This window comes from Hylobates moloch, unplaced genomic scaffold (assembly GCF_009828535.3).
Source record: "Hylobates moloch isolate HMO894 unplaced genomic scaffold, HMol_V3 SCAFFOLD_14, whole genome shotgun sequence".
Taxonomy (NCBI): Eukaryota; Metazoa; Chordata; class Mammalia; order Primates; family Hylobatidae; genus Hylobates; species Hylobates moloch.
The window spans coordinates 64017276-64044374 of record NW_026652289.1 but is presented as its reverse complement, the minus strand read 5'-3'; the positions used below and the strand labels follow the sequence as shown (position 1 = coordinate 64044374).

Here is a 27099-nt window from a genome sequence, read left to right as displayed (position 1 = left end):
AAAGTTTTGGGATTACAGGCGTGAGCCACCATGCCTGGTGACAATGTCATTTTATTGCTCGTCACCAACATCAGATAACTCAGCTTTTCAAACGACCAGTGATACTAAGACCATCTCACAGAATGGTGTGATCTCAGCCACTGTGGCCTAAACAAACACGTGTGTGCACGTGCACAAGTGAGAGGGAGAGAGAGGAGGCAGGAGGCACAGTTTTTACACAATTCTCTAGTTTATTTATCCAAAATAAATACAACCTGAGAACATCCATTTCAATGTCCCCAACACTATTTATCCCCCGAAAAAGCAGCTTAAAATATGGGTGCACATTTTGCAGCTTATGTTCTTCAGTTAGGCTCTGAAGGGTGTTTGTTCTGGGCTGGGCTAGGCTGGGCCTAGCTGTAGAGACACACCTAAGTTCCATTCTCTGTTTGGAGGCTGTACCCAGTCTGAGTCCCCCCCAGTCCCCTCCAAGAGCCCTGATGCTGCTTCCGGAGCACCTGTCTTCATTGCCTCTCCCTTCTGCAGCCTGAAAGGAGGGATGTTCAGGACTCTGCAGCTCTGTGTCCAGCCCTTGCTGAGAGCTTTGTCCTCTGACACCAGCTACCACACAGGCTCATTCTCAACTGGCACAGGAAGGGTTACTTCTGACCCTAAAGCAGCTGACCCAGGGCAAAGTGAGAGAAACTGAAGCACAGCTGGTATATGGGTTTAAAGTACTCTCCCTTTAACCCTGCCAGGAGGCTGAGAGTCCCTGAAAAATACAGAAGGGGACACTGCCCGCCTACTCCAGTTATTCCCTGGGGCCCTGGGCCACTAGGGAGCAGGAGGACAGGGAGGCCACCCTTTGTCTTCTCTTTGTGGGTGAGGCTCAGAGGTTTGGGTCCACGTTCTCCTGGTCTGAGGCTGCCTCATCATCATCTGGGGACTCCTGGATCAGAGCCAGAGAAGCCCAGTCATGGGTTTGTGCTGTTCCCCTGGGCCATAACCTGGGGGCCAGCATCTCTTTCCTCTTGCTCTCACCCCCAAAGGAGCCAGCAGAGAGCTTTTCTGCCCCCACCGCAGGTCCCACTGGGCCAGCCCTCCCTCTGTCCTAGCTCCCACCCCGCCCATGGCCACAGCCCACCACTAGATGACTCCCTCTCACCAGACTGAGGCCCCTGCCCCGCCGCAGGGTGGCATAGAAGTGCAGCACACGGGGGTCACAGCGAACCGCCATAGGGTCAAAGTCCAGCACACGTAGGCCCTGCAAGCTGCGGGCCCGGGAAAGGGCCACATAGGCCTGGCCACTGGCAAACACACGGCCCAGAGAAATCTCCACACAATCCAGGGTCATGCCCTGGGGGATGCAGGGACAGAGATGGAGCCAGCTCAGCCTGAAGTCCCTTGCCCCAAAGAGCCTGACCCTTTACCAGCCCTGCTACTGCCCCTGAATCTCCTATCCAGTCCAGAGAGTCTCTAGACAGAGGGACAGCAGGACAGCAGGTGGCTGTCTGAGTAGGAGGGGGACCAGGAGACAGATCCAGGTAAGAGTTGAGGGATGGAGTGAAAGGAAAGCACTCAGGCTCTGGGTCAGATAGGCATGGAGCTGAATCCAGGCTGCCACTCACTAACTGTGTGACATGGGACATGTTCCTTAACTTCTCTGAGCTCTGGTTTCTTTCTGTGCAAAATAGGATTATTCATTATATCTATACTTTATACAATGGTTGTATACAATTTATACAATTTAACGTATCTAGTGGTGGCTTAGAAAATGGTGGGGCAGGAGATGGCAGAGGGGAAGTGAATGTATCCAGGAAAGGGAGAGGAGGTGGGCTTGGAAATTCACTAAAGAAAAGTTTATTCTGGGCTGGGTGTGGCGGCTCACGCCTGTAATCTCAGCACTTTGGGAGTCCAAGACGGGCAGATCACCTGAGGTCAGGAGTTCGAGACCAGCCTGGCCAACATGGCAAAACCCAGTCTTTACTAAAAATACAAAAAATTAGCCAGGCGTGGTGGCGGGCGCCTGTAGTCCCAGCTACTCTGGAGGCTGAGGCAGGAGAATCTCTAGAACCTGGGAGGTGGAGGTTGCAGTGTGCCAGGATCGCGCCACTGCACTCCAGCCTGGGCGACAGAGCAAGACTCCGTCTCAAAAAAAAAAAAAAAAAGACACATAGACCCCAACATGCCTGACCTCCCTCTGCCCGCCCTGTCCCCGCCCCCAACACCAGTGCTCACTTGGCTCTTGTGGATGGACATCGCCCAGGCCAGCTGGAGGGGCAGCTGCTGCCGACTGAGGAGCTGGCTCCCGGTGGCCTGCACCGTCCAGCGGTCAGCGCGGATGACCTCAGTGACTCCACACAGGAACCGCACCTGGGGTAGCCCTAAGGAGGGCATGGAGCAGCCCAACTTTAGCTCTGCTTCAGGGCTCTGAGGTGAGGAGCAGGGGCCTTTGGAGCTTTCCTTCCTAGTCGTTTTCTCCCCCCACCATTCCTGGGGCCATGCTGCAAAGCCCTGTAGCAGGACTGCCACCTCCTCTCAACACTTACCTCTCCCTTCTGCCTCGAACCCGACTACCACCCCTCGGGCGCCATTCACCAGGCCCCGAGACACCGATAAGTTTTTCACCAGCATCACCTGCAAGGGAGAGAGAGGAATGGACAGCAGCCCCTCTACCCATGTCTGGTCTTAGCTTAGCCATCGCTGTTCTCAGAGGCTGAGGGCAGGGAGCTGTCATGGGGACACTGAATCCCAATCCTTAGCTCTGCCACTGGCTGCCTGTGACCGCTGGGGCAAGTTGCCTTATCTTCCTCAGTCCCAATTTTTCTTTATGTCAAAGAGGAATAATATTTGCTCAATTTGCCCCAGAAGGAGGTGGTAAGGGATCAACAAGGCAACCTCTATCACAGGGCTTTGAAAATGATTGGCTCGGTTATAGGTACATCTGTGGACCACAGATCTTGACGGATGGCCTCTAGGTCCTGCCACCCCTCTCAGATACACTGTGCCTGCATTTTCTCCTTGGGTGCCCTAAGGAAAATCTTCTGCCCACCCCCAACACTGGGGGAGGAATCAGGACTGTCTCCCATTTATAAAGTATACTACAGAAGACAGCTCTGTGGGGTAGGTATTTCATTCCCCATTTTTAGGGATGAGGGGACAGAGCTTCAGCAAGGGAAAGAAATTTGCCCAAAACAACACTGCTTGGAGGACCTCTTGGTGTAGGAAGAGAAAAACAGTAGAAAGCTTAAGATGGGAAGGTGGGTGCGAACAGGAGGCAGGGAGGTTTTCAGTGTGGTCAAAGCTGGGCCCACTGGCTGCAGAGTGGCCTGGGCAGAGGGGTAGGGATCAGCAAGGCCCATGCAGGACAGCCTAAGCTCCCAGGGGCTAGGCCCTGCTTCCCACTCACCTGAGCCCCCAGCTTTAGTTGAAGGAGCTGGCTAACCGGACACTGGGCATCCAGGGTACTGGCCAGGTCAGGGTTGCTGTCCATAGCCTCAAATCTGTGTACCTTACCTGGAGAAAAAGAGTTGAGCAAACAGATCACAAATCACTGACTTGTGACTCAGTATCCCAAAAAAGACTTTTTAAAATTTTTATTTATTTTTTTTTTATTTTTTGACGGAGTTTCGCACTGTTGCCCAGGCTGGAGTGCAATGGCGCGATCTCGGCTCACTGCAACTTCTGCCTGCCAGGTTCAAGCAATTCTCCTACCGCAGCCTCCCGAATAGCTGGGATTACAGGTGCCCACTACCACGCCTGGCTAATTTTTTTTGTATTTTTAGTAGAGACGGGGTTTTGCCATGTTGGGCAGGCTGGTCTCGAACTCCTGGCTTCAGGTGATCTGCCTGCCTTGGCTTCCCAAAGTGCTGGGATTACAGGCGTGACCCACTGCACCCAGCCTCCAAAAAACACTATTAGACCAGAGCACGAGGGTAGGGAGTAGAGGCAGCGCAGGCCTGGTGGGCTGTGGAATTTAGTTCATCACACCTCTCAAAGTCACAGTTGCATTTGCAAATATGAGGGCCTTTATGGCTACAGAGGTTGGGGGCCTAGGACCCAGAGGCCCATGTTGCCTGGGGGCCACACCTGCTTATAACCCTTCCCAGCTGGTCTTGCCCAGCCCAGGCTCCCTGCTCACCTGGCAACTCCTGAAGCCGCCTCTCGTTGGTGTGGGCCACATCATCCTGGTGGGTGCAGAGCCTCGTGGCCACAATCCCATCTCGCCCCACCTTGTGGGAAGCTGTGGCCTGGAGCTGGCGGGTCACCTCATCTGAACACCTGTTGGGGCTGGACTGTCAGGGCAGAGCCCACCTATGCAGCAGGGAAGGTGGGGAACATGGGCAGGATGGCTCAAGCAGCAGGCCATGGGTCAGGCCTTGGGACTGGAAGAGGGCACCAGGGAAGAGTTACTGCCCCCTCAAGCTGGCCAACCTGTCCCTTCCAAATTTGGACCCCAAACATGGGGAATAAGCAGGGGCAGGGTACTGAGCTTTGATCACAGGTGGGCACCCTTCCCTGTGCTGCCCCAGGTCAGAGCTGGCTACGCTCCCACTCCATAATGCTCCTGAGGAAGTTGGCTATGATGAGTGAGCACAGGCTGGAGATGTGCAGGGCTCAGACTGGCCTCCAGGGTACAATCTTCTATCCGCTTGCCTGCTACCTTGGGTGAAAAATCTAGCTTATGTTTCTTTTTTGTTTTTTTTTTTTTGTTTTTTTTTTTTGAGACGGAGTCTCGCTCTGTCACCAGGCTGCAGTGCAGTGGCGTGATCTTGGCTCACTGCAACCTCCGCCTCCCAGGTTTAAGCGATTCTCCTGCCTCAGCCTCCCAAGTAGCTGGGACTACAGGTGCGTGCCACCACGCCCAGCTAATTTTTGTATTTTTAGTAGAGACTGGGTTTCACCAGGTTAGCCAGGCTGGTCTCAAACTCCTGACCTCGTGATCTGCCTGCCTCGGCCTCCCAAAGTGCTGGGATTACAGGCGTGAGCCACGATGCCCAGCCCCTGACACCTACTTTATGCCAGGCCTTGTGCTAGGTGATAGAGACCCAACCCTGAGGGAGGCTGGGTCCCGGCACGCACAGAGCGACCATGTCCTATGGTGCCATGACAGTCTTGACTACAATCCATCCTGAGTTGCCCAGTACCCTGCCCTACAATCCATCCTGAGTTGCCCAGTACCCTGCCCAAGGCTTCTCTTCCTGCATGGAGTGCTTGCTCCTGAGGGTAACCATTCTCCCCCTTTCCTGGGTCCCTCCCTGTGTTCCACTGTGGCCCATGCCTGGATCCTCATCCCATCGCCCCTTCCCTATCCAGCAGAGCTCACCTGCCCAGCCTCACGGCCTGCAGTAGAGAGATGAAGGTCTGGTCTGCCTGCCTCCACACCTTGGTCAGCTCCAGGGTCACTGACACACACCTCTTCCAGCTCTTGGCCTGGTGGGGGCAGGGCGGGGGTGGGTCAAGGAGCAGAGCAGACCCCCAAAGAGAGCAGAGCTAGGAGGTGAGTAGTACCTGGAAGCAGAACCGTGGGGGCTGGGAGCCCTTGGTCACAGGTGGCAGCTGCAGAAAGTCCCCACAGATAATGAGCTGGATCCCTCCGAATGGCTTGTTCTGCTGCCGGACAGCTCTGGAGAGGAGCGTGAGGTGCTTTAGGGGCACACGAAAGACCACCAGGTCCCAGTTCTCACCTGCTGCCCTCTGAACATACTGACCTGGCCACGGCCTCCAGTTTGTCAAACAGGTCTGCCTCCACCATTGAGATCTCGTCAATGACCAACCGCTGGCAGTTCAGCCAGCCCTGCCGCACGCCTGGCCTTTGGGCCAGGGCCACACACTGGGCTAGAGGAGCCTGGCCTGAGCCGATGCCTGTGAGTGACACTATTCAGCCTGGGCTAATACCCAAAGCCTCTCTTTTTTTTTTTTTTTTTGAGAGAAGGTCTCTTTCTGTCGCCCAGGCTGAAGTGCAGTGGCACGATCTTGGCTCACTGTAACCTTGGCCTCATGGGCTCAAGCAATCCTCCCACCTCAACCTCCATAGTAGCTGGGACTACAGGCACACACCACCATGCTCAGCTAATTTTTGTTTTGTTTTGAGATGGAGTCTCGCTGTGTCACCCAGGCTCAAGTACAGTGGCGTGATCTCGGCTCACTGCAAGCTCTGCCTCCCGGGTTCACGCTATTCTCCTGCCTCAGCCTCCGGAGTAGCTGGGACTACAGGCGCTTGCCACCATGCCCGGCTAATTTTTTTGTATTTTTAGTAGAGACGGGGTTTCACCGTGTTAGCCAGGATGGTCTTGATCTCCTGACCTTGTGATCCGCCCGCCTCGGCCTCCCAAAGTGCTGTGATTACAGGCGTGAGCCACTGGGCCCGGCCGCTAATTTTTTTTTTTTTTTTTTTTTTTGAGACGGAGTCTCGCTCTGTCGCCCAGGCTGGAGTGCAGTGGCGCGATCTCGGGTCACTGCAAGCTCCGCCTCCCGGGTTCACACCATTTTCCTGCCTCAGCCTCTCCGAGTAGCTGGGACTACAGGCGCCGGCCACCACGCCCGGCTAATTTTTTGTGTTTTTAGTAGAGACAGGGTTTCACCGTGTTAGCCAGGATGGTCTCGATCTCCTGACCTCGTGATCCGCCCGCCTTGGCCTCCCAAAGTGCTGGGATTACAAGCGTGAGCCACCGCGCCCGGCCTTCGGCCACTAATTTTTAAATTTTGTGGAGACAGGGTCTCACTGTGTTGGCCAGGCTGGTCTCAAACTCCTGGGCTCAAGTGATCCACCCACCTTGGCCTCCTAAAGTTTTGGGATTACAGGAGTGAGTCACCGCACCCAGCCCCCAAAACCCCCTCTTTATGCAGCCCTCTCCCTCTCCCTTCCCAGAAGCTGGGCTTGCTCTTAGCTCAAGTCCTACGGGTTCCTACTTACCTGCAAAGGCATGGAGGGTGGTGCCCCCGATGTGGCAGGCTGCCACCCCAGTGCTGGCAGTGGCCACAGTGCCTGTGGGGGGCAGTGAGCCCAGGATTCGCTTCAGCAGATATGACTTCCCTGTTCCTGGACAGGGGCAAAGTTAGACAGGTCTCCCTGTTCCTCTATCCCACCCCACCACTGTCCCCCTACGTCCTCTCTGCCCCCACTACCTGCACTCCCAGTGAAGAAGATGCTCTGGCCTTTCAGGACGGCCCTCAGCACAGCAGCCTGTTCCTCAGAAAGCTGTGGCTTGGTGGAGGGCAAGCTCAGCCTCTTCACAGGCAGGGGCCACCTTGGGGCTTCCTGGGGGGAACAGAGCTATCTCAGAGCATCCTCCCACCCACTAGGCATTGCCCCCACCCTTCTTGGCCCACGTGCAATGCTGGGCCTGGTAACCCTTTGTCCTCTGCTGCCTTCATTCCTTGGAGCTCTTGGGTTTGCCTGGAGAGCTTGCCAGCAACTATTGGGGTCCCGATCTCTCCTTGTGCCCTGAAGACCCCCATTGTCCAGTCCTGGGCAGACCACCCCAGTGTGGTCCAGACCCTCCCTCAGCTCCTTCCCCTGGGTTCCCTAACCCTTCTCATCCTGTCACCTAAGTTTCCTTCCTGTCACCTAAGTTTCTCTTCCTATCACAAACCTGTTTCTCACCTCAAAACACCCAAGCAAAACCCTGCCTAGCCAGGGCCCCTTCTCGTTCTGTCTCTGCCCTCTCGCCAACTTAGTGTCGAACCCTGGTGGGCTATGATTCACCTGCCCCAGCCCACAAAAGTTGTCAAACCCACCAGACTTTGTTCCCCTCATCTGCTTCAACTATTGGCTGCCCAGGACAAGAATGACCACTTCATTCTCTCCATAAGCTCCTCTCCTCTGGGCCTATTACCCTCTCCCAGCATTCTTTCTGTAGTCCTTTGCAAGCCTCCTTCTCTTCTTTCTCTCTTGCTCTCTTTTTTTTTTTTTGAGGAAGAGTCTTGCTCTGTCACCCAGGCTGGAGTGCAGTGGAGCGATCTAGGCTCACTGCAACCTCTGCCTCCCAGGTTCAAGCTATTCTCCTGCCTCAGCCTTCCAAGTAGCTGGGATTACAGGCGCCAGCCACTGAACCTGGCTAATTTTTGTATTTTTAGTAGAGATGAGGTTTCACCATGTTGGCCAGGTTGGCCTCAGAACTCCTAACCTCAGGTGATCCGCCCACTTTAGCCTCCCAAAGTGCTGGGATTACAGGCGTGAGCCACCATGCCCGGCCTCTGCTTTCTCTTTTAATGTAGCCAGGTCCCATTTCCTGTTTTCACTTACTCCGTCTCAGGGATTACACTTTAACAACCACAGGCACAATTCCCACACTCCTGTCATACTCAGATGTCAGATGGGTATCTGGGACAACCAGCAGCGCCCTCAAATACCCACACCGGCTTCCCCCCAAACTTGGGTCTCTAGGTCTCTGCCATCTTGAAGAATGGCACATCTACTCCTAAAGGTGTCCCCTTTTTCCCGTCCTCACTGTGCTAGGCTCGGCCCCAGCCTGGGGCTCCGCCGGCCGCTTCACCAGCGTGGTGTCCGGAACCCGGGTAGCCGCCCCGAGCCGCCGCTCCTCGGGCTGCACAGGGCTGATGGTGACGAAGTCGCGGGGCCGCGGGCCCAGCAGCTGCGCTCGGGCGGAGGCCGGCCCGGGACCCGGGGCCGCAGCTAGCTTGAGGCGCAATGTGCGCAGGAAGCGGCGCAGGCGGTCTGGGGGGCAGTCCGAGAGCAGCAGCTGTACTGCGCCGGCCCCGGGGGCGCCGTGGGCGGGGAGCCGCAGGGTGCTGCGCCCGGCCTCGGCGAAACGCGTGAAGAGGCGCGCGGCGCGCAGAGGGAAGCAGCGCGGCCTCCCCGCGGGCCCTGGAGCTTGCAGCCGCAGCATCAACTCGCGGCGCTCGTTGCGACCCAGGCTCAGCTCCGCGGTGCGCAGGGCCTGGCGCCTTCGCGGCTGCCCGCCCGGGCTCAGCTCCTCCACAGCCACGCGGCACCGCAGCTCCGAGTCCTCGTATTCCCCTGCCGCCGCCTGTATGCCCGAGAGCATCGCCACCGCCTCTGGAGGTCTGCGAAGACACCGGAGCACAGGGGTCATGAGGATTCGTGAGACGTAATGGGTGCTATAGGGGACGTAATGAGTGCTATAAAGGACGTGACAGGGAGCAGGGTCAAAGCTACACAGGATCACGAGGACTGTTACTGGTAACACAAGGAGGTCACAGAGACGGAGAAAGCGCTTTGGGCTAACCGAAAATCCACCCTTAGAATGTACCCTGGGCCGGGCGCGGTGGCTCACGCTTGTAATCCCAGCACTTTGGGAGGCTAAAGTGGGCGGATCACCTGAGGTTAGGAGTTCTGAGACCAGCCTGGCCAACATGGTGAAACCTCGTCTCTACTAAAAATACAAAAAATAGCCGGGCGTGGTGGCGGGCGCCTGTAATTCCAGCACTTTGGGAGGCTGAGGAAGGAAGATCGCTTGAGCCCAGGAACTCGAGGCCATCCTGGGCAACATAGCGACACCCTCTAATTAAAAAAAAAATACAGCCGGGCGCGGTGGCTCAAGCCTGTAATCCCAGCACTTTGGGAGGCTGAGGCGGGCGGATCACGAGGTCAGGAGATCGAGACCATCCTGGCTAACACGGTGAAACCCTGTCTCTACTAAAAACACAAAAAATTAGCCGGGCGTGTTGGCGGGCGCCTGTATTCCCAGCTACTCGGGAGGCTGAGGCAGGAGAATGGCGTGAACCCAGGAGGTGGAGGTTGCGGTGAGCCGAGATCGCGCCACTGCACTCCAGCCTGGGGGACAGAGAAAGACTCCGTCTCAAAAAAAAAAAAAAAAAAAATACATACATAAAATACATACATATGCATACAGTATATATATGTGTGTGTGTATATATATACATATATACACACACACGCACCCTGCTACACAATTTCCATTTCTATATATACAATTTCTCTCTCTATATATATACACACAACAATATATACAATTTTTATATACGCACACACATACACACACACCCTGCCACACAATAATTTCCAGAGCGGCGGATGGGCACCCAGGATTAGGGAGCCTCAGGTGTCCTGCAAGGACCTCACTAGAATGGGGGTCCCTGCGCAGGAAGAATCCTCCTTCCACAAGACCCAGGGCCAGCACAGGAATCCTCAGAGTCCTCTCCCCAGGAAGCAGGAGAATCGCCCGTGGGGAGATGCAAAGAGGGCTGCCGTGTAATAAGCGCCTTCTGCCTTGCAGGTACATTCACTGGCTTATATGCAGCGGGCAGGTCTCACTATTCCCCGTGTACAGACGTGGAAACAGGCTGAAAGAGGGAAACTCACTTGCCCTTTATAAGCCACAGCGGCTAGTAGTCAAAGTCAGTGTGTGCCCTCGCGCTTCCCACCACCAAGGTGGGGACGAGGTGGAAAATATTCGGCTAGGGAAATCGCAGGGGACCCTGGGACCCTAGAATCCATACTCCCTTAGGCTGACCCACTTGTCTGCACCCTCCCGCCGGAAACCCCTAGATAAATCAGGCTCTTTGCTCCCCACCTCTGGGTTCGGGCAGACACTCACTTGTGCCGACACTCAGATGAATAAGCAGATCGTAGCCGGCCTGTGGCGAAGCTCCGAAACTAGAAATTTTTCAAATGCTAGAGGCAGAAAATCACCCAATCACCGACTGGATCTTTAAATTCTCCAGCCACTCAGAGGTAGGGGCGTAACAATGGGCGTGTCTTTCTTTGCCTCTCTACGCCAGGAGCTTGGGCTGTACCAATTGCCTGCTAGAGGAAGGAGGTTTATGGAGGTGGCCGAGCATACCAAATCCAGTGGACAGCTGGGCGTGGTGGGAGGAGGCCGCGGCCGCGGCCGCGGCAGCCACCCGGCGGCGCGTGGTGTCGGGTCTGAAAACCCTACGCGACTCCGAAGATTTATTTTCAGAACCATCCTTCCAGCACACTCCCTCTCCCCTCTAGCCCGCACACAGAGGCTGGGCTTAGCCTTGGGGAAGATCTGCCTTTGGTCCCTCACACCCCTGTTTACACTCACAGTACCATTGTCCAGTTCTGGGCAGACCACCCCAAGGCCTGCCCAATCCCTCCCCCGCCCCCAACTCTACATCCTTCTCTGCCTTTGTAAGGGACATTTTACGCTTTGGCTCTGTCACCCAGCTGAGGCCCATGAGTGAGAAACTCTGAGACCTGTGCCACGTGCCAGAGGGTACAGCGGAAGCGAGTAGAGTCTCTGTCTTCAGTGAAATTTTATCCCTTTTCTTGCACAGGATGCTGAAAGAATTTACTTTTTTTTTTTTTTTTGAGACGGAGTCTCGTTCTGTCACCCAGGTTGGAGTGCAGTGGCGCGATCTCGGCTCACTGCAAGCTCCGCCTCCCGGGTTCACGCCATTCTCCTGCCTCAGCCTCTCCGAGTAGCTGGGACTACAGGCGCCCGCCACCACGCCCGGCTAATTTTTTGTATTTTTAGTAGAGACGGGGTTTCACCGTGGTCTCGATCTCCTGACCTCGTGATCCGCCTGCCTCGGCCCCCCAAAGTGCTGGGATTACAAGCGTGAACCACCGCGCCCGGCGAAGAATTTACTTTCATTCATCTTTATTATCTCATTGAAGCTTGGAATTACATAGCTGGAAAGGACCTTACAGGTGAGTCTGGCTACCTCATTTTACAGATAATGATAACTACCATGGATTAAGTCGCCCTTTCCTTTCCTTTTTCCTTCCTAGGGCTCACTCTGTCACCCAGGCTGTAGTGGAGTGCAGTGGCGCAATCTCTGCTCACTGCAACCTCTGCCGTGGCGTGATCGTGGCTCACTGCAACCTCTGCCTCCTGGGCTCTGGTGATCCTCCCGCCTCAGCCCCCCAGGTAGCTGGAACTACAGACGCACACCCGACCAATTTATATATATATATATATTTTCGTATAGACGGGATGTCACCATGTTTCCCAGGCTGATTTCGAACTCCAGAGGTCAAAAGATCCACCCGCCGTGGCCTCCCAAAGTCCTGGGATTACAGGCATGAGCCACCGCGCCCGGACCTCATTTTTCAAATGAGAAAAAAGCAAGGCTTCCAGAGATTTTACTGAAGGTCACATAGCTGATATAGAGAGCAAAACCAAACATTGAACCTAGATTACCTGCTCGCTTAATCACTCCATGGGGCTTAGCTACTACACCACACTGCTCCCAGTCTGTTAGCGGTAGAGGGTGGTGACTGAAAGTTGTCCAGGTTCTTGGCGTTTTGAACAAAGAATTGGACAAAATGCCCATCAAAGCAAAGAAAGAATGAAGCAACAAAAGAACAAAAGCAGGGATTTTTTTGAAAACAAAAGTGCGGCTGGGCGCGGTGGCTCACGCCTGTAATCCCAGCACTTTGGGAGGCCGAAGTGGGGGGATCACTTGAGGTCAGCAGTTCCAGACCACCCTGACCAACATGGTGAAACCCTGTCTCTACTAAAAATACAAAAATTGCCGGGTGTCGTGGTAGGCATCTGTAATCCCAGCTGCTTGGGAGGCTGAGGCATGAGAATCACTTGAATCCAGGAGGCAGAAGTTGGAGTGAGCCTAGATCGTGCCGCTGCACTCCAGCCTAGGCGACAGAGCGAGAACTTGTCTCAAAACAAACAACAACAAAAACGAAAGTACACTCCACAGTGTGGGAGGGGACCTGAGATACAGAATTTTCTTGGGTTCAAATACCCCCTAGAAGTTTCCCATTGGCAACTTTATGCTTACTTCATGTATCTGAAGTGGTAGCGATAATCAGTCTGATTGGTTGCAGACAGCAACCATTCAGAGGCCATAGTGAAGTTACAAAGTTGCAAACGAAGACTGGATCCACACTCATATGATTTGTTGCGGACAGCCAATCTCCCATCTGCCAATTTCCCATCTGCCAATCTCCCATCTGCCATGAGGGAAAGGTCAAAGGGAGTAGCCTTTGGTCCTTTTGTCCTTACTTACGCGTGGAAAGTTAGAGTTTTCCTTTTGTTTTGGGGGGTGGGGGGAGACAGAGTCTCGCTCTGCGCTCTGTTGCCCAGGCCGGAGTGCAGTGGCAGGATCTCGGCTCACTGCAACTTCTGCCTCCTGGGTTCAAGCGATTCTTCTGCCTCAGCTTCCCAAGTAGCTGGGACTACAGGTGCGTGCCACCACGCCCATTTAATTTTTGTATATTTGGTAGAGATGGGGTTTCACCATATTGGCCAGGCTGGTCTCGAACTCCTGACTTCGTGATCCGCCTACCTCGGCCTCCCAAAGTGCTGGGATTACAGGTGTGAGCCACCATGCCCGGCCAGGGTTTTCTTTTTTCTTCTTCTTTTTTTTTTTTTTTGAGATGGAGTCTCTATCTGTTGCCAGGCTGGAGTGCAGTGGCGCTATCTCGGCTCACTGCAACCTCTGCCTCCCCCATTCAAGTGATTCTCCTGCCTCAGCCTCCCAAGTAGCTAGGACTACAGGTGCATGCCACCATGCCCAACTAATCTTTGTATATTTAGTAGAGACAAGTTTCACCATGTTGGCCCGGATGGTATCAATCTCTTGACCTCGTGATCTGCCCGCCTCGGCTTCCCAAAATGATGGGATTACAGGTGTGAGCCACTGTGCCCAGCCGGATTTTCCTTTTAATTTAGTTCTAGGAAGTTGGTGTGAAACAGTCTTCGGTTCCCTGCCTCCAGACCCTATTCTTCTGCCTCAAGGTGACTGGCCTAGCTTCATGAAAGGTATAATCTGGACTGGAATCTCAGCTACTAACAGCCACTGCAATGCCTTTCCAGTGGATGCTACCCTAAGCAGGTTTCCATAATGTCTCAAGCCTCTTTTTCTAAAAATGGGAGAAAGATAAAAATATTCTAAAATTGATTGGTGATAGTTGCACAACCCCGTGACTATACTGAAAACCATTGAATCGAATGCTTTGAATGCTTAAAGTGTATGGTATGTGAATTATATCTCCATAAAGCTGTTAGAAATCTTTTTTTTTTGGGGGGGACAGGTTGTCACTCTGCCACCCAGGTTGGAGTACAGTGGCACAATCATAACTCACTGCAGCCTTGACCTTCCTGCTCAAGTGATCCTCCCATCTCAGCCTCCCAAGTAGTTGGAACTACAGGTGACTACCACCACACCTAGCAAATTTTTGTATATTTTATAGAGACTAGGGTCTCGCCATGTTGCCCAGGCTGGTCTCAAACTCCTGGTCTCAAGAGATCTGCCAGCCTCAACCTCCCAGAGTGCTGAGATTACAGGCGTGTGCCACCATACCTGGCTGGAAAGAAATCTTGAGAGATATTTTTCTTCTTCAGTGTTGTCTTGACATATATTGAATATCAGTGTCATGTGTCATTGTGTTATGAGTAAATGAGTAGGTTAAGAAGAATTTTCGGCTGGGTGTGGTGGCTCACGTCTGTAATCCCACCACTTTGGGAAGCTGAGGCGGGTGGATCATGAGGTCAGGAGCTCGAGACCAGCCTGGCCAAGATGGTGAAACCCCATCTTTACTAAAAATACAAAAATTAGCTGGGTGTGGTGGCAGGCACCTGTAATCCCAGCTACTCGGGAGGCTGAGGCAGGAGAATCGCTTGAACCCAGGAGACAGAGGTTGCAGTGAGCCAGGATCGCACCACTGCACTCCAGCCTGGGGGACAGAGTGAGACTCTGTCTCAAAAAAAAAAAAAAAGGGAAAATTTTTCAAGGTCATTATGCTAGGCAGAATAATGACCCCCTTCCCCAAAATGTCCATGTTCAAGTCCCCAGAATTTGTGAATATTATCTTACATTGGCAAAAGGGACTTTGCAGATATGATTAAGTTTTTTTTTGTTGTTTGTTTTTTTTTTTTTTTGAGACAGAGTTTCACTCTTGTTGCCCAGGCTGGAGTGCAATGGCACGATCTCAGCTCACTACAACCTCCACCTCCCAGGTTCAAGCAATTCTCCTGCCTCAGCCTCCCTAGTAGCTGGGATTACAGGCATGCGCCACCACACCTGGCTAATTTTGTATTTTTAGCAGAGATGGGGTTTCTCCATGTTGGTCAGGCTGGTCTTGAACTCCTACCTCAAGTGATCTGCCCACCTCGGCCTCCCAAAGGGCTGGGATTACAGGCGTGAGCCACCACGCCCGGTCATGATTAAGTTTTTTGAGATGAAGATGTTATTCTGGATTATATGAGTGACCCAATGTAATCACAGGGGAAAGAAGGAAACAGGAGTCAGAGAAGATATGACAAAGGAAGTAGAGTTGAGAGAGAGAGAGAGAAAGAGAGACGTGAAGATGTTACTGCTGGCTTTGAGGATGGAGGCAAGGGTCACAGACTAAACCAAGGAAGGCAGGAGGCCTCTAGAAGCTGGAAAGGGCAGGGAAATGGATTCTCTCCTGGAGTCTCCAGAAGGAAAACAGCTTTTGATTTTAGCACAGCAGGACACATTTCAGACTCTTGGCTTCCAGAATGACAAGATAATAAATTTTTGTTGTTTTATGCCACTCAATGTATGATAATTTGTTATAGTAGCCATAGCAATAAGAAACAAATACAGTCACATAGAGAGAAAATGAAGGAGCTGGGATTATGAACCCGGGTCTGTTTCCAAAGCCTGTGTTCTCTCTTTCCACTGCCCTCTGCTTACAATGGGCCTAGCGCACTTACATACAGGGGAAGCCAAATCCCTTACCCTGTTTCTGTGTGCAATACCCCAGACCGCTTCAAAAGAAGGCATCAGAATGTCCCAACGGATTTTCTTTTAATATGTTTTTTTTTGTTTTGGCTTTCAAACTTCTTTTTTTGAGATGGAGTCTCGCTCTGTCACCCAGGCTGGAGTGCACTGGCACAGTCTTGGCTCACTGCAAGCTCTGCCTCCCGGGTTCACGCCATTCTCCTGCCTCAGCCTCCCGAGCAGCTGGGACTACAGGCGCCGGCCACCACGCCTGGCTAATTTTTTGTATTTTTAGTAGAGACGGGGTTTCACCGTGTTAGCCAGGATGGTCTCGATTTCCTGACCTCGTGATCTGCCCGCCTCTGCCTCCCAAAGTGCTGGGATTACAGGCGTGAGCCACCGCGCCCGGCCTTGGTTTTCAAACTTTTTTAAAAAAATTGTGGAAAAATATACACGACATTTATCATTTTAATTATTTTAAGTGTATAATTCATGGCATTAAGTACATTCCAAATGTATAACCATCACCACAATTTATTTATTTAATTAATTTATTTATTTTGAGACAGAGTCTCACTCTGCTGCCCAGGCTGGAGTACAATGGCATGATCTCAGCTCACTGCAACCCCCACCTCCCTGGTTCAAGTGATTCTCCTGCCTCAGCTTCCCGAGTAGCTGGGACTACACGCACCTGCCACCACGCCTGGCTAATTTTTGTATTTTTAGTAGAGACGGGGTTTCACTATGCTGGCCAGGCTGGTCTCGATCTCCCGACTTCAGGCGATCCACCTGCCTCAGCCTCCCAAAGTGTTGGGATTACAGGCATGAGCCACCGCACCTGGCCACAATTTATTTATTTATTTTTTCACTTTCCCCCACAATTTATTTTTGAATGTTTTCATTATTTCACGTAGAAGCTTCATCCAGTCCAGGCGTGGTAGCTCACGCCTATAATCTCAGCACTTGGGGAGCCCAAGGTGGGCAGATTACCTGAGGTCAGGAGTTCGAGGCCAGCCTGACCAACAAAGTGAAACCCCCATCTCTACTAAAAATACAAAAATTAGCCAGGCGTGGTGGCAGGCGCCTGTAGTCCCAACTACTCGGGAGGCTGAGACAGGAGAATGGCCTGAACCCAGGAGGCGGAGGTTGCAGTGAGTCGAGATCACGCCACTGCACTCCAGCCTAGGTGATGGAGCGAGACTCCATCTCAAAGAGAAGGAAAAAATGAAACTTCATCTATTAGCCAGTAACTCATCATTCCTACTTCCTCTCACACCTTAGTTTTCTCATTTTATTATGAAAATATCCAGGCCAGGCACGGTGGCTTACGCCTGTAATCCTAGCACTTCGGGAGGCCGAGGCGGCAGATGGTGAGGTCAAGAGATGGAGACCATCCTGGCCAACATGGTAAAAACCCGTCTCTACTAAAAACACAAAAATTAGCTGGGCGTGGTGGTGCACACCTGTAGTCCTAGCTACCTGGGAGGCTGAGGCAGGAGAATCGCTTGAACCCGGGAAGTGAAGGTTGCAGTGAGTTGAGATCACACCACTGCCCTCCAGCCTGGTGACAGAGCGAGATTCTGTCTCAAAAAAAACAAAAACTAAAACAAACAAACAAAAATCCAAGCATATACAGAAAGATCGAACGAATTGTACAGTGAACACTGATATATTCATCACCAACCTACAGTATTTTGCAGTATTTGTTTTATCACATCCATACATCTACCCATCTCTTTGTTATGTACTTCAAAGTTACAGAGATGAGTATATTTCACTTCTAACACTTTAGCATGCATAGCATTAACCAGAGTTTATGTTTATCTTTTTTTTTTTTTTTGAGATAGAGTCTCCCTCTGTCACCCAGGCTGGAGTGCAGTGGCGCGATCTCAGCTCACTGCAAGCTCCACCTCCCGGGTTCACACCATTCTCCTGCCTCAGCCTCCAGAGTAGCTGGGACTGCAGGCGCCCGCCACCACGCCCGGCTAATTTTTTTGTATTTTTAGTAGAGACGGGGTTTCACCGTGGTCTTGAGCTCCTTACAAATGATCCACCCGCCTCGGCCTCTGAAAGTGCTGGGATTACAGGCGTGAGCCACTGTGCCCAGCCATGTTTATCTTTTTAAAAAAATTTTTTGTTCATGTCCTGCGCGGCGGCTCACACCTGTAATCCCAGCACTTTGGGAGGCCGAGGCCAGCGGATCACGAGGTCAGGAGTTCGAGACCAGCCTGGCCAATATGGTGAAATCCTGTCTGTACTAAAAATACAAAAATTAGCCAGGCGTGGTGGCATGTACCTGTAATTCCAGCTACTCAGGAGGCTGAGGCAGAAGAATCGCTTGAATCCCAGAGGCGGAGGATGCAGTGAGCTGAGATCTGGCCACTGAACTCCAGCTTGGGTGACAGAACCAGACTTCATCTCAAAAAAAAAAAAAAAAAAAAATTTTGTTTTTGTTTTTGTTTGAGACAGAGTTTTGCTCGTTTTTTTTTTTTTTTTTTTTTTTGAGACGGAGTCTTGCTCTGTCACCCAAGCTGGAGTGCAGTGACACAATCTCGGTTCACTGCAAGCTCCACCTCCCAGGTTCATGCCATTCTCCTGCCTCAGCCTCCCGAGTAGCTGGGACTATAAGCGCCCGCCACTTTGCCCAGCTAATTTTTTGTATTTTTAGTAGAGATAGGGTTTCACTGTGTTAGCCAGGATGGTCTCCATCTCCTGATCTTGTGATCCACCTGCCTCGGCCTCCCAAAGTGCTGGGATTATAGGTGTGAGCCACTGCACCCAGCCCTTGTATTTTTAGTAGAGACTGGGTTTCACCCTGTTGGCTAGGCTGGTCTTGAACTCTTGACCTCAGGTGATCTGGCCGCCTCGACCTCCCAAAGTGCTGAGAATACAGGCATGAGCCACTGAGCTCAGCTTTTTTTTTTAATTTCTAAAATTAAAAAGGCCAGGTGTTGTAGCTCATGCCAGTAATCCCAGCACTTTGGGAGGTCAAAGCAGGTCAAGGCAGGTCAAGGCACTTGAGCCCAGGAGTTACTGACCAGCCTGGGCATCCAGGTGAGACCTCCATCTCTACAAAAATTAAAAAAAAAAAAAAAAATAGCTGGACATGGTTGCACATGCCTATGGTCCCAGCTACTTGGGAGGCTGAGGCTAGAGGATGACTTGAACCCAGGAGGTCAATGCTGCAGTGAGCTGTGATCACACCATTGCACTCCAGCCTGGGCAACAAAGCAAGACTGTCTCATAAAAAAATAATAATGAATTACATTTAAAAATCTTTTTAGAGACAGAGTCTCACTCTGCTGCCAGGCTGGACTCAAATACTTGGGCTCAAGTGACCCTCTGGGCTCAGCCTGTCTAGTCACTGGGGCAACAGGTGCATGCCTGGCTATGTTTACTTTTTTTTTTTTTTGAGACAGAGTCTTGCCCTGTCGCCCAGACTGGAGTGCAATGGCGCAATCTCGGCTCACTGCAACCTCCACCTCCTGGGTTCAAACCAATCTACTGCCTTGGCCTCCCAAGTAGCTGGGATTACAGGCGCCTGCCACCACGCCCAGCTAATTTTTGTATTTTTAGTAGAGACGCGGTTTCACCATGTTGGCCAGGCTGGTTTTGAACTCCTGACCTTGTGATCCACCCGCGTCGGCCTCCCAAAGTGCTGGGATTACAGGCGTTAGTCACCGTGCCTGGCCTTTTTTTTTTTTTTTTTTTTTTTTTTTGAGACAGGGTCTGGCTCTGTTGCACAGGCTGGAGTGCAGTGGCAAGATCTTCACTCACTGCAACCTCTGCCTCCTGGGCTCAAGCCAGCCTCCCACCTCAGCCTCCCAAGTAGCTGGGATTACAGGCGCACACCAACATGCCCAGCTAACGTTTGTATTTTTTGTAGAGATGAGGTCTCACTATGCTGCACAGGCTGGTCTCAAACTCCTAAGCTCAACCGAACCACCCGCCTTGGCCTCCCAAAGTGCTAGGATTATAGGCGTGAGCCACCACGCCCGACCACGTTTACATGTTTAATGTAAACTTCACATACAGTGAAACACACAAATCTTAGGGGTATCATTAGAAGACCTTTGCAAATTAATATACCTGTGTAGCCCAAACCCCTATCAGGATTTACAGCTGTGCTGTCCAATACAGTGGCCACTAGCCACATGTGGCTATTTTAATTTAAACTTAAATCAATTAAAATTAAGTGAAACTCAAATCCAGTGCTCAATTGCCACATATAGTTAGTGGCTATTACATTGGATAGCACAGATAGGGGACAGTCTCCTTCACTGCATGAAATTGTAAGAACATTATCATCACCTAGAAACTTCCTTTGTGCCCCTTCTCAGTCAATCCCCACTCTCAGTCCTTAGACAACCTCTGTTCTGATTTTATTTTTAACCATGGATTAGTTTAGCTTGTTCTAGCATCTTTTTTTTTTTTTTTTGAGACGTAGTCTCGCTCTCTTGCCCGGGCTGGAGTGCAGTGGTGTGATCTTGGCCCACTGCAACCTCTGCCTTCCAGGTTCAAGCGATTCATCTGCCTCAGCCTCCTGAGTAGCTGGGACTACAGGCACGTGCCACCACGCCCGGCTAATTTTTTATATTTTTAGTAGAGACGGGGTTTCACCGTTTTGGTCAGACTGGCCTCGAACTCCTGACCTCAGGTGATCCGCCCGCCTCGGCTTCCCAAAGTGTTGGAATTACAGGCGTGAGCCTGGCTGCATGTGTTTTAATTTGAGACGGAGTCTTGCTCTGTCGCCCATGCTGGAGTGCAGTGGCGCGATCTCGGCCCACTGCAACCTTCGCCTCCCGGGCTCACGCCATTCTCGTGCCTCAGCCTCCGGAGTAGGTGGGACTACAGGCGTCTGCCACCACGCCCAGCTAATTTTTTGTATTTTTAGTAGAAACGGGGTTTCGCCATGTCGCCCAGGCAGGTCTCGAGCTCCTTACAAGTGATCCACCCGCCTCGGCCTCCCCAAGTGCTAGGATTACGGGCGTGAGCCACCGCGCCCGGCCTGGATTTATGTTTTAATTTATTTTGAATAAATACCTAGGTGAGAAATTCTGGGTCATAGAGTAGTTGTATATTTAGTTTTACATGAAACTGCGAGATCTTTCTCCAAAGTGGTTGTACTCCTCACACACGTTTTTGTCTGAGCAACAAAGTCTCTGAACGGAAAGGTATCGAACGTGTAACTAGACACCGCCTGGTGGTGGATTAAAGGTCCTCGGGTCTTCGCTCCTCCCCGCTCCACGCGCCGTGTTCCTACCAGCTGCATCCTGATTGGCCCGCGGCGTAGGGAGGCGAGGCCAGAGGGAGCCCTACCTCCTGGGGCTGTACTTCCTCCCCTTCGGCTTCAGGCGGTTCTCGGCATCCGCCTGGCACTCTGCTCCCTGCTGCCGCCGTGAGGTCAGTCTGGTTTGAGGTGCAACGCTGCTCTCGGATCTCCTCGCCCAACCCAAAGCCTGGTTTGGAGGCAAGATCTCAAGAGGAAAGGGTTTTCTTCATTTTGAAATTTCCTCCTCGGAATATCCTTCCACACGTCTTATCTGCTCGCTCTCATTGAGAGGTCTCAGTTCAGTCCCTGGCTCATTAATAACAGCTACAATGACATTAGCACAGAGGGGGTTACAAAATGCATTTTTGGCATTATCTCATGTGATACTACTCAAAAGGCTCCGTCCCTTCCAATTTAGGATCCTTTCTCTCCAAGCTTTTTGCCCTCCTGCTTTTTGCAGCCCGAAGCTTACAAGGACAGTCTGTAGAGGAGCTGAACGGGAAACGGTATTTATTTTACTGTCTTCCAGTTTCCAGAGCAGGACGGCACCTTGCACTGTCATCACCGGGCAGCGGACAGTCACTTTGTTGAACCTCTCATACAGCTGATCCTCTCTTAACTTCCACGACTTCACACTCCCCTCGTTTCTTCCTGTCTACTGGCTGCTCCATGTTAATCTCCTTTGCTAACACCTCTTCCTCATTAGACCTCTCACTGATCCTCCCTCCCTTCCTTCTCTCTGTTCCTCCCTCCCTCCCTCCTTCCTTTCTTCCTTCCTTCCTTCGTTCCCTCCCTCTATCTCTCCCTCCCTCCCTCTTTCCTTCCTTCTTTGGTGACTCAATTATCAACTATATGATGATTCCCAATATTCTATCTCCAGCCTGTCCTTCTTCCCAGAACACCAAACAATAGCTCCATTTGTCTTCCTGAGATTTCCACATGGGTGCCAATAGGCATGTCAGATTCACTTTCTCCAAAACAGAGATTTTAATCTCCTTCCCCAGTACCATATACGCCTGTTTTCCTCCTGTCTTTATCATCTCAGTAAATGGCACCACCATTTTGGGCTCAATTTAAAAACCCACACCATATCCCTGATTCTCTTCTTCAACTGCCACATCCAACCCACCATTGAAACCCGATGTTTCTTGTCTTCTTTATTTTCTTTCCTTTTTTTTTTGAGACAGAGTTTTGCTCTTGTTGCCCAGGCTGGAGTGCAATGGCGCAATCTCGGCTCACCACAACCTCCGCCTCCTGGGTTCAAGCAATTCTCCTGCCTCAGCCTCCCGAGTAGCTGGGATTACAAGCATGCGCCACCACGCCCGGCTAATTTTGTATTTTTAGTAGAGATGGGGTTTCTCCATGTTGGGCAGGCTGGCCTCGAACTCCCAACCTCAGGTGATCCGTCTACCTCGGCCTCCCAAAGTGCTGGGATTACAGGCGTGAGTCACCGTGCCAGACCTCTTTTTTTTTTTTTTTTTTTTTTTAAACAAGGTCTTGCTCTGTCACCCAGGCTGGCAATTGTTGTAGCTCACTGCAGTCTCCAACTCCTGGCCTTAAGCGATCCTCCTGCCTCAGCCTCATAAATAGCTGGGACTAAAAGGTGTGCAGCACCATGCCTGGCTAATTTATTTAAAATTTTTTTTTGTAGAGATAGAGGCTCACTAAGTTGCCTTTTTTTTTTTTTTTTTGAGATGGAGTCTTGCTCTGTCGCCACAATCTCGGCTCACTGCAAGCTCCGCCTCCCGGGTTCACGCCATTCTCCTGCCTCAGCCTCTCCAGTAGCTGGGACTACAGGTGCCCACCACCACGCCCGGCTAATTTTTTTTGTATTTTTAGTAGAGACGGGGTTTCACCATGGTCTCAATCTCCTGACCTCGTGATCCACCCACCTCGGCCTCCCAAAGTGCTGGGATTACAAGCGTGAGCCACCGCGCCCGGCCAGGTAGGGTCTTTTAAGACATATAAATCAGATTTTGCAGCTGGTGTAGTTAAAAGCCCTCAATGTCTCTCTAAGACTATTCATCTTAGAATAAAACCCACAGTCCTTACCATAGCCTGAAGTCAATTCCCCTTCTGTGCACTGTGACCTCAAGCCTACTGCTCTCCCTTGCTCACTAAGCTTCTGTCACACTGGCCTCCTTGATGTTTCATAATACCCAAAGCCCTTTCTTGTGCCAGAGTCTTTGCACTTGCTCTTTCCTTTGCAGGAAATGCCCTCCCCCTTCCTCCCCACCTCTTTGTGTGGCTGTCTTTTTTGTCATCGTTTAGGTCTCAGCTGAAATATCCACTCTTCAGAAAGGCTTCCCCCACCACACATACCATATCTAAAAATGGGCTCCCCCAGTTTCTATTTTTTTTTTTTTTAGACGGAATCTCACTCTGTCGCCCAGGCTGGAGTGCAGTGGTGCGATCTCGGCTCCTTGCAACCTCCACCTCCCGGGTTCAAGCAGTTCTCTGCCTCAGCCTCCCAAGTAGCTGGGATTACAGGCGCCTGCCACCATGCCTGGCTAATTTTTGTATTTGTAGTAGAGACGGGGTTTCACCATCTTGGCCAGGCTGGTCTTGAACTCCTGACCTCAGGTGATCCACCTGCCTCAGCCTCCCAAATTGCTGGGATTATAGGTGTGAGCCACCACACCCAGCCACAACAGGTATTTTTTGAATGGATGAATCAATGAATAAAGAAACCACTCCAAGTTCTGATCCCTCTATCTCTTTTCTAGCTCTTGAATCTATCCTCCACATCTTCTTTTTTTTTTTTTTTTTGAGACAGAGTCTCGCTCTGTCACCCAGGCTGGAGTGCAGTGGCGGGATCTCAGCTCACTGCAAGCTCCGCCTCCCGGGTTCACGCCATTCTCCTGCCACAGCCTCTCCGAGTAGGTGGGACTACAGGCGCCCGCCACCACGCCCGGCTAATTTTTTTATATTTTTAGCAGAGACGGGGTTTCACCGTGTTAGCCAGGATGGTCTCGATCTCCTGACCTCGTGATCCGCCCGCCTCGGCCTCCCAAAGTGCTGGGATTACAAGCGTGAGCCACCGCGCCCGGCCTGCAGGAGGGATTTCAATCCCTTAGGTCAGCACTCAAGGCCTTTAGTGCTCTGGCTCCTGCTGCCTCCTTGGCGGCATCTGACCGAATTCGCCTTCCCCATCCTGCCCCCGACACATATGACCACATAAAGACTGCCTACAATTCACCTAACAAGTCAGGATATTCTACAAGTTCTCACTTTTGTGAGATGTTCTCTTGTCCTGAACTTTTCCTCCACCCCCATTCAACTAACCCTGCTGGAATACAACTCAACCCCTCCTCTGGGAGCCACTCTCACCACACACCATGTACTTTTTCATCAAAGTCCTTATCAGGGCTGGGTACCATGTCTGAGGCCTGTAATCCCAGCACTTTGGGAGGCCAAGGTGGGAGGATTACTTGAGCCTGGGAGGTTGAGACTGCACTGAGCTGTGATTGCACCACTGCACTCCAGCCTGAGTGATGGAGCAAGACCCGTATCATTATTTTTTTAAGTGTCCTTAACAGGACCTGTCTACCTTCCTACTGGTTTGGTTCATCAGCTCTCCAAGGCAGGACCTAGATCTTGCATGGTGTGGTCACACGATGCTGCCCAAAGGAGTCATTTAGTAGGGAGCATGTGGAGTCAGGCAGGGTTTGAATCCAGTCAAGTGGCCTTAACCAGGTCATCTAACTTCTTCCAGCCTCAGGTTCCTGATCTGTTCAATGAGGATAACAATTGTATCTATTTCATGGATACTTTCGTGAGGATTAAATGAGATACAGGGAGAGTTTAGAATACTGATAACAGGGGGCCTTACATTCTTTTGAGTGAATAATTGTAGGATGCCTTGGAAAGCACCCCCACTTAAGGGGCACTCAGTACACTTTGCGGAATGATTCAATGGTACACACACAAAACAGACCCCCGCACCCCCCAAACCTTCAATGACTTCCCATTGCGCTGAGGTTAAAATGTGGTCTCTTCCACACAACCTACAAGGCCCTTTCTGCACAAAGCTGTCTGCTTTTCCAGACTGGCTGCCCTACACACACATGCTGTGCTGTTCATGCCTCCATGCCATTGCTTACACGCTGTCCCCTCTCCCTAGAATGCCTGTCCTACCCCTTTGTCCTGGTTCTGTCGCCCCTCCTCTGTGCATTTATCTTCTCATTTAACACTCGGCATTCTCATCTTCTTGCATGCCTTTCTCCTCAGTAGAGGACAGGGATCCTGAGCTCTGCCATTATCTCCCAGCCACTATCGTAGGGACTGACAGACCATCAAAGAAAATAAAATATTTGTGTTGAATGATTGCACGCAGTATAGAGGCAAAGCCAGAGGGTTTTTTGAGCTAGATGGGGAAACTGAGGCCAGAGTAGTTCTCAATGGCTCATTCCCCAAAATGACAGAACTATTTGGATGTCAAAACCGACCTGTCCTCACTGCTCTCTCCCTATAAAGGGCTGCTTCTGTGTAACAAAATGAATTTCCCCAGGGTCTCCGGTCTGCTGCAGGTGGAGCATGAGTTTCCAGATACAAGATCTTCTGAGTCCTTGGGCATTGGAGTACAATGCTGCACAGCTCTGCAGATTGAGAGAATAAAACCATGTGGTGGCTGAAAGAGGTTGCTACATATATAGACTGTCTCAGATCCTCAGCCTCAATTTTCCTTCATCCTTCCTTCCTTCCTCTTTCTTTCTCTCTCTTTCTTTTTCTTTCTTTCCTTTCTTTCTCTCTCTTTCTCTTTTCCCTCCTTCCATCCCTCCCTCCCTTCCTTCTCTCTCTCTCCCTTTTTTTTTTTTTTGACGGAGTTTCACTCCTGTTGCCCAGGCTGGAGTGCAATGGCGTGATCTCAGCTCATTGCAACCTCTGCCTTTCGGGTTCAAGAGATTCTCCTGCCTCAGCCTCCCAAGTAGCTGGGATTACAGGGATGCACCACCTCGCTTGGCTAATTTTGTATTTTTAGTAGAGACGGGGTTTCTTCAGGTTGGTCTCGAACTCCCGACCTCAGGTGATCAGCCCGCCTCAGCCTCCCAAAGTGCTGGGATTACAGGTGTGAGCCACCGCTCCCAGCTCTTTCTTTCTTTTCTTTCCTTCCTTCCCTCCCGCCTTCCTTCCTCTCTCTCTCCTTCCTCTCTCCTTTTTTCTTTCTTTCCTTCCTTTTCTTTTTTTTCTTTCTTTCCTTTTTCCTTCCTTCCCTCCCGCCTTCCTCTCTCTTTCCTCCCTTCCTCTCTCTTTTCTTTTCTATTCTTTCTTTTTCTTGACCAGTGTGATAATATCAGCCTCAATTTTCTTCATTCCTTTAGATAAAGGATTCCAGGCCTAGGCATGAGGGAGAAGTGTACCTGCCTCTCCTTCCCCCTTGGCCTGGGAGCCCAAGGCTGCCCTTTTCCATATAGGGCTGGAAGTGGCCTGGGAGACTGAGGGCTGGCAGAAGGCCGTGAAAGGGAAGCTTGGTCGCTGGCACAGCCGCTACTATGGCAGCCAGAGCCGAAGAAGGTCACCATTGATCTCACATGCATTTAATTTTCCCTTTCTTGGCATGGGACAGGGTTGACCAGGAGAGCTAAGGGGGAGTATGTGTGTGTGAGGGGTGAGCGGTGCTGCAACCTGCGATGCAGCCAGTTACTTTCTCTCTCTGGGCCTCAGTTTCTCCAATGTAAAATGAGGGCGCATGGTATAACTAAAATCCTTACTCTGCTGGTCCCTACACTCCCACTCTCCAGTAAGGCTGTCAGGGCTGCAAGCTCACCGCGGGATCGGGGGGATGGTCGACCCTCAGATACCGGAGGGATTGAGCAATGCCCAAGGAGAGCAAGAGAACACTGCGCTTGGAGACCCCTGAGAGCCAGGGGCGGGCCGCCCCCTAAAGGGACCCCGGAGTCCCGACTCTCAGCTCCAGCTCTTCCTGTGACACCACCCTCCGGACAGTGACCCAAGCTCCAGGCCCGGCCCCGCCCAGAGGTTCCAGGGAGAAGACCAGGCCATCGCCCACTGCCCGGCGTCGGGGAGGAAAGAGGAGGAGCCTCTGTGTGCCCACATCTCTGGCCGCCCAGGGCAGCTCCGCTCGGTCTCGCAACCCCAGCCCACTGGTTCAGGAGACCTCAAAGGCTCCACCGTCAGCGCCCCCAGCGCTCACTCTGTGCGCCCCACCCCAGCCCTGCCCGCGCGCCGCTCCCGCCACCCTCGCCTCAGTCTCTGGGCCG

General features: G+C 51.8%; 1 protein-coding gene across 1 annotated transcript; it reads right to left on the bottom strand.

Moving 5' to 3' along the window:
- Nucleotides 1-210: 210 nt before the first annotated feature.
- PIF1 (PIF1 5'-to-3' DNA helicase) lies at nucleotides 211-10578 on the bottom strand. The gene is made up of 13 exons (XM_032175362.2): nucleotides 10524-10578; nucleotides 8433-9009; nucleotides 7108-7240; nucleotides 6896-7021; nucleotides 5691-5844; nucleotides 5491-5605; nucleotides 5306-5412; nucleotides 4121-4260; nucleotides 3389-3495; nucleotides 2529-2616; nucleotides 2218-2363; nucleotides 1145-1336; nucleotides 211-928 (listed from the first exon to the last, which is right to left on the bottom strand). The coding sequence occupies exons 2-13, from the start codon at nucleotides 8988-8990 to the stop codon at nucleotides 869-871; spliced, it is 1926 nt and encodes a 641-aa protein (XP_032031253.1). The 5' UTR covers nucleotides 8991-9009; nucleotides 10524-10578; the 3' UTR covers nucleotides 211-868.
- Nucleotides 10579-27099: the final 16521 nt, after the last annotated feature.

Bases quoted from the DNA above. Each gene is read 5' to 3' on its own strand.
- PIF1 (XM_032175362.2), bottom strand. From the start codon at position 8,990: ATGCTCTCGGGCATACAGGCGGCGGCAGGGGAATACGAGGACTCGGAG. The intron at 7,022-7,107 runs GTAGTGGGGGCA...GCCCCTGTCCAG, and splicing joins CTTCTTCACTGGGAGTGCAG to GAACAGGGAAGTCATATCTG. The intron at 3,496-4,120 runs GTGAGCAGGGAG...CTTTTTCTCCAG, and splicing joins GCGGCTTCAGGAGTTGCCAG to GTAAGGTACACAGATTTGAG.